General features: G+C 36.9%; 1 protein-coding gene across 1 annotated transcript in view; it reads left to right on the plus strand.

The window, feature by feature from the left end:
• The window catches only part of RAB3B (RAB3B, member RAS oncogene family), a 58,729-nt gene that overhangs the window by 5,837 nt on the left and 38,803 nt on the right, over window positions 1–14,089 (plus strand). The window contains exon 2 of the mRNA XM_039319981.1: window positions 6,158–6,385. Coding sequence (XP_039175915.1) covers window positions 6,158–6,385 — 228 coding nt within the window. The remainder of the gene's footprint in view (window positions 1–6,157; window positions 6,386–14,089) is intronic.

Genomic DNA, 14,089 nt, shown 5'->3' on the forward strand with positions numbered 1-14,089 from the left:
TTGCGGCCCCATTTGCGTGCACACACATGCATAAAATGCTGCCGTCTCCCTTTCCCTCCAGTCCACCAACTGAGAAAGGTTGGTGACCTCTGCTCTGGAGAACACAAAGTTGAGGAAGACTAGCGTCTCTTAAAAAAGACTTTAATGCAGGTGGATCAGGAGTATGCAGCCTGATATTGGTCAAATATTTTATGTGACAATTCCCAACATTTCTTGCTATAGGTCTCTCTCACTTGGGCTAATGTAGATGGATGTCTAAAACATCTGGAGGCTGCCTATCCCTGGATCTGATGTTGGAATGTTCTTCCACATTCAGTTGTCAGAACCAAAGTTAAGGGATTCAGAAAGTTAGGGGAAAGTGCTTGTCTTCAATAGGGAGCATTCAGAGCAGTGTTTCTCAACCTTGACAATTTTAAGGCATGTGGACTTCAACTCCCAGAATTCCACAGCCAGCAATGCTGGCTATGGAATTCTGGGAGTTGAAGTCCACATGCCTTAAAATTGTCAAGGTTGAGAAACACTGATTCAGAGAGAGCATCTTCTAGTCCAACCCCCTATTCAAGCAGGAGACCCTATATCATTTCAGATAGGTGGCTATCCAGTCTTTTCTTTAAAACCTCCAGATGAAGCACCTACAACTTCTGAAGACAAGCTGTTTCACTGGCTAATTGTCCTCGCTGTTAGGAAGTTTTTCCTTAATTCCAGGTTGCTTCTCTGAAATTATACATCCAATGTGCTACCTTTGTATCCTTAAAATTGATTTCAGTCCCTAATTAAATTCCAGTTATTCCAAGTTGCACAACGTATAAATGAAGACTTTAAAGTTGGCTCATTTTCCCAAATACAAAAACCTAAAGTTCAGAGATTCTGTCAGTTACTGTGATAGAAAAACTAGGCAAGAATAAATTATCTCTAAAAGAGAAGGTACTTGTTTGTTTGTTTGTTGGATTTATGTGCCACCCATCTCATCTGGAGGTGTCTTCTATAGTGCATCTAGTTACCTACAAAACATTCCTTTATCAAAAAGAATTGTGAGGATTCTTTCCATTATACGTAATTCCCCAGGATGTCCTCCTGCTATTATAATTTACCTTTGTTATTGGTATAGGGGACACACCTGTAAACAAAGCATTGGGCTGCAAATTTTTATAATGGTCCTTTTTAAAAAACAAAAACAAAAAATGAAAAGGATATCCATATGGAATAATTTATAACTGGATTCCACGTGGAATCCAAAGGCATTCTTGCTAATAAAAGAATATGCAGCTAGAGAACTTTGCTTGTAGCATAATAGCCTTTAATTTATCATAATTATTGAATTAAAAAATTTGAAGTGAGATATAACAGAGAAATGTGACAAGACAAAATATCTCCAGGTATATTGGCAATCCTGGGCACCATATTGTCTCCCGCTGGCATGGGATTCTTATTGATTGACTTTGGACACCTATTTTCAAGAACTCTTAGTCTAAAGTATAGTAACTGATAATATAGAGTTAAATTGGATTTTAACTTTTGAATAAAAAATATTTTTATTAAAAAAAAATTGGACTGCCATAAGTGGTAGTAGATAATCCAATTTGCCAGACATAGTAGACCACTACATATATCTTGGCCAACAAATCTCAATGGAAGGTAATACAATAAAGGAAACTGAGTTGCATGTTAAATGTGGTTGGCAGACGTTTGGCAAGCTAAGCATAATTTTCAAAAACAACCACCCCTGTGCCTGAAGAGAAAAGTTTTCAGTCAATGTGTGCTACCTGCTCACTCAAACATATGCCGGTGAAACATGGACACTAACCTCACAATCAATAGAAAAGCTACGAGTAGCGCAAAGAGCCATGGAAAGATACACGCTCGGCGTTACAAGACAAGATAGAAAGACCTGTACATGGATTAGAGCAGGGGTCCCCAACCCCCAGTCCATGGACTAGTACCGGTCCATGGCATGCCAGCAACCGGTTTGCACAAACAAGCAAAGCCCCATTCGTGGAATGTAGGCAGCACACAAAACCACACACTCCTTTCACCGCGGAACTGGTCCCTGGTGCCCAAAAGGTTGGGGACCTCTGGATTAGAGAACAAACAAATGTATACAATATCATCAAGAGAGTAAAAGAATTGAAATGGAAACAGGCTGGTCACATAGCAAGAAGAACTGATGGCAGGTAGACCAAGGCAGTCATAGAATGGATCCCACCTGATTAAAAAATGTCCATGAAAGACACCTGAAACAAGATGGATTGATGATATCAGCAAGAATTGCAGGCCCAATTGGCAAAAGAAAGCCCAGAACCGTATAGGTTGGAAGCAGAAGAGGCCTTTATTCTGCAATGAATAGACAATGGCTAGAATGATGATGAATCCAATTTGCTAATCAGGTTTGTCTGGCAATTATAAAAAGGCTATAATTTATATCTCTAAGCTTGGTTGTAAAGTAGCATGTGGCTCACCATGAAGTAAGTCATTTCTGTACCTATGAATATGATGCAGACATGTTTGCTGTGTAAGCAATTCCTGCAAGAGTTTTCTGCAAAGATAAGAATATTTCAAAGTATCTGTTCAATGAGCAAATAATATTTATGGCTTCTGCAGATATATTAAGAGGGTGTTGTTGTTGTTTTAGTATCGATCCCTGTGGGGCATGGTACTTTTGTTGATCAGCATCCAGGCTACCTAAAATGCAGTGCAACCTGAATTAGTAGATTCTTTTTCCTAAGACTTAAAGATATTGGAATAACCAAAGTATGCATTCTTTTAAAGAAATTAATCTATATAAGTATTTCTGATTTCTAGCGCTTATTTATTTATCTTGTGCCTCAGAGAAACAGGGCTCCCTGTTTAATTTATATACAATCCTAATTGCAAGATAGCTTTGTAGTCTGAAGGCATGAAGCAAAAGAAGAAGAAAAAAGAGATGCTAAGGGATGCAGAAAAATGAGCTTAGGTACTTGTAATAAGAAAAGAGTGGTTACAAATTTTCCTTAGGAGACGAAGAATCTGGTACAGCTAGTTCTTTTAGCAGAGATAATAGAATAACGCTGGTTCCTATCTAATCTTCTCCTGCTATAGTTCCTATCTTATCAACAGTATCTACTCTCAAAATCTCAGTAACTGCTAAAATCTCCAAAATACAGGATCCTAAAATGATATATTACCATTATGATCAAAGGGTGGAAAATTAAAATTATAGATTGATATTTCTTAACTGTATTCCATTCTAAGGTCAGCCTGTTAGTTTTTCTGAAGACTGCTTTTTATTTACAGTCCATTCCAATTAGTCATGAGCTCTGTAGGAGACAATACACAAGGATCACAGTATACACAGTATACCCACCCACCCACTCATATACCTTTGAAGTGATTGTGTTCATCATCCTCTTGCAGGTGCAATATTGCTTCAGTAAATACATTTAGCCAAAGCCAAAATAGGATTTATGGGCTTCATTTGATTTCCAGTTCTGGCTTGGCTCTGACCTCTTTACTTTTTCTTTTTCTTTTTTTGTCTTCTACTTAGGCAGATGTGAAGAGCAAAAGTGCTTTATTTGCTTAGAACAAGAGAAATATGTTATCACATTGGAATGGTACCTTCAGTGTAATTTGTTTATCCTAGCTGCCCCAAATGTATTATGTTTTTTATGACTCATAGTTGTAGCACAAATGGTCTGATCGGTAGTTTATTTCTCTGATAACATTTTTAAAACCTGAAATGTATATCTAATGAAACGGCTTTTACAAGCCGGAAATTAGGAGGTTATTCTGTGCACTGAATTTGAATAGGAAAAACAAAGGGCAGATCTATACCCTGCTTGCTCCACTATCAGTACTGGCCATCCATTTTTGTATGTGTGCAGGAACAGATGATGTCACCCTCCATCCACTTATAGTCAATCACAAATGCACCCATCACCCTTGTATTAAAATGCTGGTTCAGAACTGCTCTTGCCATCCTAAGCCTTCTTCAGCCCTTCCGGGGGTTTGCTTTAGAGTACTTCTTTCTGATCTAGTGACCATCCTAGGTCCAGTTGGCTAGAAGGCCTGGCACATCCCCACCCTTCCAGCAGCTCCTATGTTCTCTACTGGTCAACAACAGCCATTTTTAAAATTATGTTGTGGTTGATCCAATAATGATCTATTAAGTAATTTGTCCTCACTCTCCATTTTCCCTCCCCTTAGAAGTTAACCCTCCAATCAACCCTGATATCTCCCAGTGAGATGTTTTTGGTTGCTACCAAACTAAGCATGCACTTCTTGCTTTCCTACCTCTTCATAGTACTGCAAAGGGGACATAATTGCTCAGCGGTTAAAGACACTGAGCTTGTCAGCTGGAAAGCTGACAGCCCGTGTTCATGACCCAAGCACTGCACAAGTTTGAAAGCATGCAAATGCAAGTAGATAAATAGGTACCACTTCAATGGGAAGATAACAGTGCTTCATGTACCTCAGCATATAGTCATGACCATGGAAGTGTCTTCAGACAAGGCTGACTCCCTCAGCTAAGAAATGAAGATGAGCATTACCTTCTAGTTGGGCATGACTGGACAAAGAAAGCATTTACCTTTATAGTACTGCAAAGCTTCACTTCCCACTCGCCCCCATTCCTTTTTTAAAAACTTGAGGATGCAACATAGAATCATTGGAATTAATCTACAAGTTTCAGGGAATATGCAACACTGGCCCTATGAAACTGCATCTATCTATAAATCCAGATGGCGGGAGTCTCAGGTCAAACTGTAAGCTGAGGGCATATACTGGTCCAGTATCTGATTTTTTTTTTATATGAACAATGCTGTGCTTCAGTGGTTAGATTGCCATTGGCATTTGAACACAGATCTTTTTAACATTGATATTTTATTGTGTTTTATTAATCTAGGTGAAATGTTAATATTGCTAGTCCATGTATGATATGCCATACTCAAAATAAATAAATCCAGATGGTCCAGAATCTATTAGATTTTTGTAAAGAGCCGGTTGATCCCCTGCCCAGGCCTTTTGGTAGAAGGTTAAGTCAAATCTATTGGTTGATTTGTTTGGTTCCAGTCCAATGTTAGAAGTGTCATGTTCTTAGATCTCACATGTAGATTTATGTTTATTTGTTGCTTCTAGTTATTATTTGTTTTATGTAAGGTATTTTTGATTAAGTTTTAATCCTTTAGTATATTTAGAGACACTGTATTGTGAGATGGGCATCTATATACATTATTAAAATGAGACACAATAAAACAATAAATATTCTTAATTCCCTGCAGACTATATTATGCATGAGTCCAAGCACAATAGATTCTATGTATTTGACTAGCTGTTACCTGAGGTAATTGTTTCCAGCCAACAATACTACAAAGATTAAAAAAACAGATTTTCTAGTTATATCCTTGTCATAAATAATTTGCAATAATGTGTAAGCATTAGATGATTTTTCCCCCTGTACTTGTTAGCATATGTTTGCCAAAATGACAGGGTGAATACATATATAGAAGAGAGTAAGCTTTATTTCTAAGGCATTCACAGCTTATCTGGATAACTTTTTATAAATATGTGGCATCAGCTTGCACAGAAGAAGGATTAGATCCAAAGAGTGGCATTCTTAGAATTAGACTTGCTGAAATCACTGGGGCCCCTGTCTGAATTAAGGGTCTGCTGATGTAAAGGGATCTCCTCTAAGAATCTGTCAGCTTTACAAGATAGATCAGGTCTGGAAAGCAACTCAACAGGAAGACTAATACTTATTCTATTGAGATAGACGATACTAATAGAATTTTGCAACACTGATTGTGCTTTTGTTTCCCTCCCTCTTACACTATGGTGAGTTAGGACGAGTCATTCTGAATCTTTTCTATCTGTTTTCCCAGGATTTAAGGTATGCTTCTGTATTTTTTGTTTACATAACAGTTTCTGAATATCTCTTCCAAGGCCATCTTCCTAGCTTTCTACAGTAACGCAGAAAAAAAAAAGACAAATCATGTTCATATCACGAGCAAGAAAAACACATGGATATATTTATGCAGTCACAGCAAGACTCAAGACTGACTCCAAAGAGTCTTTCACCTTTTTTCTTTGAGACTAGAACCTGCATTACATACATACTTGATTGATAAGTCTAAACAGAAATAAATAGCTGTCTTCATTTAGTCTGCGATGCTTTTGTTTTCTTTAGATGGCTTCGGTAACAGATGCCAGATATGGACCCAAGGATGTTTCAGACCAGAACTTTGATTATATGTTCAAGCTTCTGATCATTGGCAACAGTAGTGTGGGCAAGACTTCCTTCCTTTTCAGATACGCTGATGACACTTTCACACCTGCCTTTGTCAGTACAGTGGGAATTGACTTCAAAGTGAAGACTGTTTACAGGAATGACAAGAGGGTAAAACTGCAGATTTGGGTAAGTACCCATGATTCTCAAACTTTTTACTCTGGGCACAGATATAGAGGGATCAGGATAATTTCCAGATTATTCCTTGATTGTGGGAAATAAGGCTTACTTGCTTGTCTTTTATTTCATTTCAGCAGAAGGCTGAAGCTACATTCATTGCTTGTTATTGCAGAAGATGGGCAACCTTTAAATATCAAGGAATTGCATTTAACATTTCTTTGGGCATCTGGATGCTACAGTGAACAATAGATGAGTCTAGGATTTTCTTGGTTAATTTTCCTTTTAGGTTTTTGGAAGGAGCTATATGAATTCTATATTCTTCAGTGCTTTATTGTAAGCAGATGCATTTGGTATTTCTTTCTGGATATTTCCTCATTCTTTATCTGGATAAAGCTGTGTGCTTTACTTATCTCCTTGTACATTGCATTTAGAGAATGATATCATTACATTGTAAAATAGTAAAGGCCCTATCCCAAGTGTGTTTTTTTCAAAAGGCAACTGGACTTCCTTGAAGACATTTCGCTTCTCATCCAAGATGTTTCTTCAGTTCTGGAACTGAAGAATTGAAGAAGCTTCTTGGATGAGAAGCAAAACCCCTTCAAGGAAAATAAATTCCAATTGCCTTTTGAAAAAATCACTTTTGGGACAAGACCTGGATGACTGAGAATTTTCATAGACAATGAAGGCACTGGTTACCTTTCCCTGGGATTCTTCTTGTCTACTAACTGACTGTAGTATTGTGGCTGAGCACACACAATGAAAGGTTGGAGATCTCCAAGTTCCTCTCCTAGAAACCTTTTGAGTCTCTTCACCATAGCTCTGTCTTCTGCCAGGCTGTGATATTTTGGAAGTTCTCCATCTGTTTGTCAGAGAGATGCCATTATCTGCCATTACCTTAACTTTGCATGTGAAAGAGACAGGGGTCACCTGACCTGCCTTACTGGCAAATAAAGGGAGGAAATGATAGAAAATATGTTCTATAGGGCCTTTCCTACAAAACGATCAGTGTACACACAGTAACATTGGGCTGCTGGAATCACAGATTTCTTAGAAGAAAATGTACAAGACAATATGAAATTCTGAGCAGATGTTGATTTGCACTTGTTTACAAATAACCTTGAGGTGCCAATACGCAAAGAGGGCATATAAATATTAGTAAATAGATGAATAAAATGCAGCACATAAAGTATACAAGATCTAAATTGGTAGAAACAATGATCATCAAAGGCACAAATGTAGAGGAAAAGAAATTAAACTTAATGCCACTCTTAGCAAACATTCTCCTGTTTTTCTAAAAAGTAGAAGACTCTTAGAACAGATATTATATGTCTGCCAATTTATTACATGGTTAAACTCTTTTCCCTACAAATTCCAACGTTAATCTGAGAAAGGAGGGGAATCTTAGCTGTGTCCCACTTCCCACTTCAGCACAAAGCTTCTTTCTCCTTTTCTCCAAAAGGTTTGCCGAGGGTTTTGAGTCACCTGTCTTTATATGTGTGACTCAGAACATACAACTTTCTATATTCATATGTCTGTGGAGATTCTCAGTCATCCAGGTCATAGTTGTCTCAAAGATGCTTTTTCAAAAGGCAATTGGATTTTTTTTTTCTTGTGGAAGAAGAAAAAAACTGCCAGTACCTATCCATCCCCCACATCACAACTATTGAAGCTTCTTGGATGAGAAGCGAAAAATTTTCTTCTTCTTTCTCAAGAAAAAAAACAGTCCAGTTGCCTTTTGAAAAAGCACCTTTGGGTTTCCATGTACAGATTTATAGCCCTTGTGTGAAGTGAATGAATGTAGACTGGGGATGTCTAAGCCTACCTAGCAAGAAAAATTGGCAAACAGGCTTCAGTTTGTGAAAGCGTGCTTTACTATTCACAACACACAAACAGCCTCCACACACTGGCTGTGTTGCAAAATAGGCTTCTGTAAATCTCAGCGAAATGTCATTATGTTATAATCCCTCATCAAGGAGCCATAGAATGCAGTATTACAGGCTAACTCTGCCCACAGCCAGAAGTTCGATCCTGACCAACTCAAGGTTGACTCAGCCTTCCATCCTTCCAAGGTCAGTAAAATGAGGACCCAGATTGTTGGGGACAATATGCTGACATTGTAAACCGCTTAGAGAGGGCTGTAAAAGCATTGTGAATCAGTATATAAGTCTAAGCACTATTGCTATCATCACTCTGTGTAGCTCCTTAACTGAATCTTGTATTATAGATGTGAAATACCTATCATCCTAGAAATCTACAAACCACCCCCAGTTTTGTAAGCATTTACAAATTGCAACACAATACTATCCCCTATACTTCAATACTTATATTGCAAATACCTAGTGAATTTGTACATGGATGAGAATGGAGATTTGAAACCTATGGGATGTATTTGAGTGTTTAGAAAACAACTTTTATTCATATTCTAGAGCAGGGGTAGGCAACCTTGGCTCTTTTATGACTCGTGGACTTCAACTCTTAGAATTCCTGAGCCAATAGGAATTCTGGGAATTGAAGTCCACCAGTCATAAAAGAGCCAAGGTTGCCTACCCCTGTTCTAGAGCAATGAATTTCTCTGTTTTACCATTGGCCTTCCTAGGAAGTGGTGTTTTGGGGACTGGCCATGTCCATTGTAATACACATTTTGTTACAACACCTAAGACACATGGTAAGTAATATTAAGTAGCTGTTTAAACAATAACATTTTGATGGATTTCTCTTTTCCCAGGAAAGGAATTGACAATATTTGTCAATTCTGGAAACTGCACACTTTCCCATCTGGAAGTGTTGCTTTTTCTATCCCATTCTGCTTGTTTTAGTAGGAAAATAAAGCCTAACTAGATTTTTGGGGAGATGCTGAAAAATCTGTAGTTTTAAGCTATACTCATTACAAAAATATTCAATAAACCACAGTAGGCTTCTAAAGGATATTAATAGTTTTGATGAATGGTACACTTCCACAGAAGGAGTGCACAGCTGCAAGTAGAAATCATAACATCCTACTATTTTTGTGAGCATAATTTAAGCAAATTGAAACTTGACAACCACTAATTATATTCAATGACTCTTTCATTTTTCCCTTTTTTATCATTTTGGCTGCAGCTTGCCTAGATATAAAATCTGTTAGCATTTTTCAAAATACATTTCTATTACTGGCATGAGGGACATCAAATTATGCAATGCATGACAGCTAAATGCTATACGTTTACCTCTTTGAATGAACCAAAAAAAATCTACAGTCGTAGTGCTATAATTCTACACACATTTTTTGTGGCATAAGGTTAGAAATACATAATTGTCCAAAAAAAGCACTAATTACATATTTTTCAGGAAATATTCATCACTTCTCAGACAGTTACATTGTAGGTGTGAAGTATTATTTATGGGAAGCTATTCTCAAAGTGATTTTTTTCTGACAATTCATTTTCAACAGGGATGAACAACTGTTGAATTTGGTATATGAAAATGTAGCAATACATACAGGTTGTTTTTTCTAAGATTTTGTATATACAACCTGACTCCAGATTGATTTTTTTTTTCTTTTCTAAATAATTTTCCTACTGGAGGTTGGCTCCTGCTGTATCTATTTGCCCTTTAAAGTTTTCTTGCTGCAAATAATTGTAGAATCGTTGCTACCAACTGCTTTTTAAATGAAAGTATTGAAGCACTCTACCATGATTGAAAACAAAACAGTGACGCTCATCTTGATCATATGATGCCTTGTTGCTAGGTAATCAGGACCTTTCTCAAAAGCTAATGCAGAATCAGAAAAGTCACAGGAAATACATATTTATCTTGGCTTCTTTTTATTAATTTCACCAACATTTGGTTAAACAAACTAATGGTGCTGATTGGAGTTCCGTCTATGTATTTTTCAACTATGTCAAGGATTTTTTAGCAGTCATCTGATCAACATCTGTCCATAAATGGGCGACATGTATTGTGAGTTTCACATCACTTTAAGTAAGGAGATGATCTAAAGGCCTCTTCTCCAAGGACAGGGCAAGTGTCTTGTTTCAAACTTGATGAACTCAAAGAGGAAGATACTTTAACATACACTTTCCTGCCAAACAGTATGTTCTTTACAGGTACAGCTAGCAGCTATCACAATTACTCACTCCCCACAGCCCAGTGTGATATCAAGGGCTGAACTTGTCACGCTTTCTCTCTCTCTTTCCCCCATAGAGAGCTGCTCTGAAATTTGCCTGTTTTTGTTTCAGTTTCTTAAACTATGTTGCTTTCCTATCAGATGAATTGTCTCTAGGTGACAGGCATTCAGAATTGCAAAATAAATTTGGCCCGTGGAAAACTGTTATGCGTATATGCCTTTTCACTATAAATAAACATCAAAGACAAAGCATAGTGAAAAACATGTTATCTTTTCTTGGATCATTAAAAAAAAGTGGGGCCTTAAGCCCAAGAAAAGGTCAGCAATTTTAACAAAGAAGAAATAAAATATTGAATAATAAAGGTCAGGATTATTACTGTCAAAGAAATAAATTGATTAATTAATGGCCAAAGAAAAGATTACATGTAAAGTATTGCAATAGTCAAATGCTTAGTGTTCCATTTAAATGAAAGTAGTCAATCTTTTGGTGATTTATGTTTATATTTTTTTAAGGTCAGTAAAGAAACAGCAGGCACTTTCATTTTTTCTTTCAACTAAGCAGATTTCTAAGCCACCTGATTGAACAGATGCTTGGTAATGGCATCTGGAGATGAGTAAAACAGGCATTAATATTGCATATACAAAGGGTAGGACTTCAACTCTGGTGCTATAGCCAGGATCTTGCTGCCCATGGACACCACTGCCAAGTTTATAACTATGAAGTAAGGTGGAATATATACAAAGGGCACCAGATTAGAAAAGGCAGCAGCTGTAGGTGTACATTAGTTCTCATAAATAATTACAAAGGACTGCTGTCCATATTCCCAATAGAGAGGGAGTGCATTCCAGAGAAACAAGAGACAACACAGTTCAGCAAGCTTATGCGAGAAAAAGTGGGTGAAGATGGCTCCTCCCTAATAGTTCCAAGAACATATGTTTTATAATGCAAGTAATCTGCTTTAATTTGGCAAGATTGATGTCAGGCTCCAAAAACAAAACAAAACAAAAAAGACATATGGAGATTGTTCTAAGCAGATTTCTTTATTGTTCTTCACCCAGAGACAGAAAATATTTCTCTCATAAGTTGAAAGGATATGATAGCATGCAAAAAAAAAATTATTGACTCACTCTATCTTATCATTAAATGATATCAGAAAAATGCAGCCTGGGTGATTTCATTCCATTCATTTAGGTTTTTCAGTATAAAACAATGAAGAAATTAAACCTCTCTTATCTCTCTTATCTTTCAATAAAAATGGAAATAAATAAAATGTTAAGAACCAATGAAAAAGAAACAAAGTTTATAATTTGTAAGGCTGCTATCACTGAAGCCAAATGATTGCTCTTAGAGCAGGGGTCCCAAGCCCTGGGCCACAGACCAGTACTGGCACAGCTGGATATGAATGACAGATGAGTGAAGAAACCCAAAACCATCCCCTCCCCACTCCGTGGAAAAATTGTCTTTCACGAAACCAGTCTGTGGGATGCCAAAAAGGTTAGGGCTCTATCTTAGAGTGGGAGTCTCCAACTCCCAGTCTGTGGACTGACACTGGTCCACAGCATGCCAGAAACTGGTCTTCACAAACAAGCGAACCCCCATTTGTGGAATGCAGGCAGCACCCAAAACCACACCCTCTCCGATCCCTGGTGCCCAAAAGTTTAGGGACCAGTGTCTTAGAGGATTATAGCTAATGCTTGGAAAAATTCTTCAGGAATTTTTCAAGAATGCAGTCATGCACTGGTGCAACCCCATAATCTATCAGATTGCTACCTACATAGAAAAGACTATTGCCTGATTTTTTTTTTTCTGCTGCAGAAACAGAACAAAGAATGAGAACAGTTAAACTTTGGGGACAGAAATAAATTCCCAGAAATAAATGATGTGGCCTACACACTTCATTACATAGTAGTAAGACTGAGTTGATTTGGACTTATACAGTATATTATATAAACTGTGATCATAACTCTGGTTTGTAAACATCATTTTGAATCAATAATTAGAATTCTAATTTTAGGTAAAGTGTCTAAACATGGCAATTATTAACATTTTTATTTGTTGCCATTAGAGTCTCGGTTGAGTAATTTTGTATACTTGAAAAAGGAAGGTAGAATTTGTTTCTCAAAAAAATTATCAGAAAGATATTTCACATAATACGAAATTCAGAGTTAAATTTGGGGAATAAGTAGAATGATTATTTGGAATTGATTGTTACAAAATTGCCAAAGAGATAGCTTTGAAAAGAGGAACAGTAAGACACATATAAAACCTAGTGGTAGGATTCAGTGCCATGCAACAGCACGGGTTGCAAACAGTTCCTGATAAATCTTTCTAAAATGAAAATATGTCTTGCTACTAAGTCTAGTTTCAAAATAAAATATTTCTGTGTCTTACTAATTCTTGGCAGGGAACTCTTTCTTATATGAAGCCCTGCCGTGACTTTTTTTTAAAAGCACTGTTGCTGTGACTGAATTGCTAACTTGCTGCTATGGAAATATTATTTATGAACTGTGCAAATCTATGTTTAAGTCTTTTTTTCAATTTCATGTTAATTTACCTGTGCTATCCTCCTGTTCTTTTTGAACTAAAGATTCAGAATACTTCAAGTGTTTTTCTCTAGTCATGTGTGGATACTAATGGATTTATAATAGCTATAGCAGGCAGTAATGAAAGACATTACTGTATGCAGAAACATTATTTTAGGAAAACAAATTACATTACATGTGGAACATAGCAGGTGATGTTGGATGTAATTAAAATATAGGAAGTTTGGTCAGCCATATCTGTTTTAGAAGAATCTGTAACACATATTCAGGGAGAAAGAACAAATTTTCAGCACCGATTTATGTATGACTATTTCCTTGACAAAAAAAAAAGAAACTACTTTTGTTTTAATATTTCTTTTGAAATATTGAAAGGATGCATATTTTGGTGCAATGTCTTTGTTTTCTATTGGCATAAAGCTGACTCCCTTCTAATTTGCTTTTTGAGCTTGTAGATTAAAACAGGGAAAACTGAAAAGCATTAGATTTTTATTGTTGTTGTTGGGGCATCTTGTGTCCATGATGGGCTGTCAAGTGATAAAGCTAGACATCTAATCACATTTGGTTCAAGCTGGGTATAAAGAGAAAAACCCAGTTGGTGAAAATTAGTGTAAAAGCTCCAAATTTTTATATAAACAGTTACAATTCCCTTTAATGGTCTTTTGAGGTGATGGGCGGGGGTTCACTTGGGAGGTGCCTGGATGAGAAAGGTTACTAGGAGGCAACAGGTGATTGGATCTTTGAAGAATGGATAAGACCAAAGAGGAGGACACTGGAACACACACACACACACACACACAAAAAAAAAAAAGATGGAGTAATGAAAGGGGATGATGATGTTATTCATTCAGTTGTGTCTGGATCTTGCACTACTTCTTTGAAGCAAAAGCAAGTTTGTCTGCTTGAAATGAAGCATGCTGGAGGTGGGACTGTGGGTTAGTTTCTCTTTGTTCTATTTTCTCAAGGAAAAATGGGTTATTTGAGAAAAAGAGTTCTGTGTTTACTGGCTTTTATTGCAAGTAAAAAAAAATATCTTAAAAATAAACATACTCCTGGCCTCAAAAACA

Source organism: Crotalus tigris, unplaced genomic scaffold (assembly GCF_016545835.1).
Source record: "Crotalus tigris isolate CLP2741 ecotype Arizona unplaced genomic scaffold, ASM1654583v1 scf7180000023617.9722795, whole genome shotgun sequence".
Lineage (NCBI taxonomy): Eukaryota > Metazoa > Chordata > Lepidosauria > Squamata > Viperidae > Crotalus > Crotalus tigris.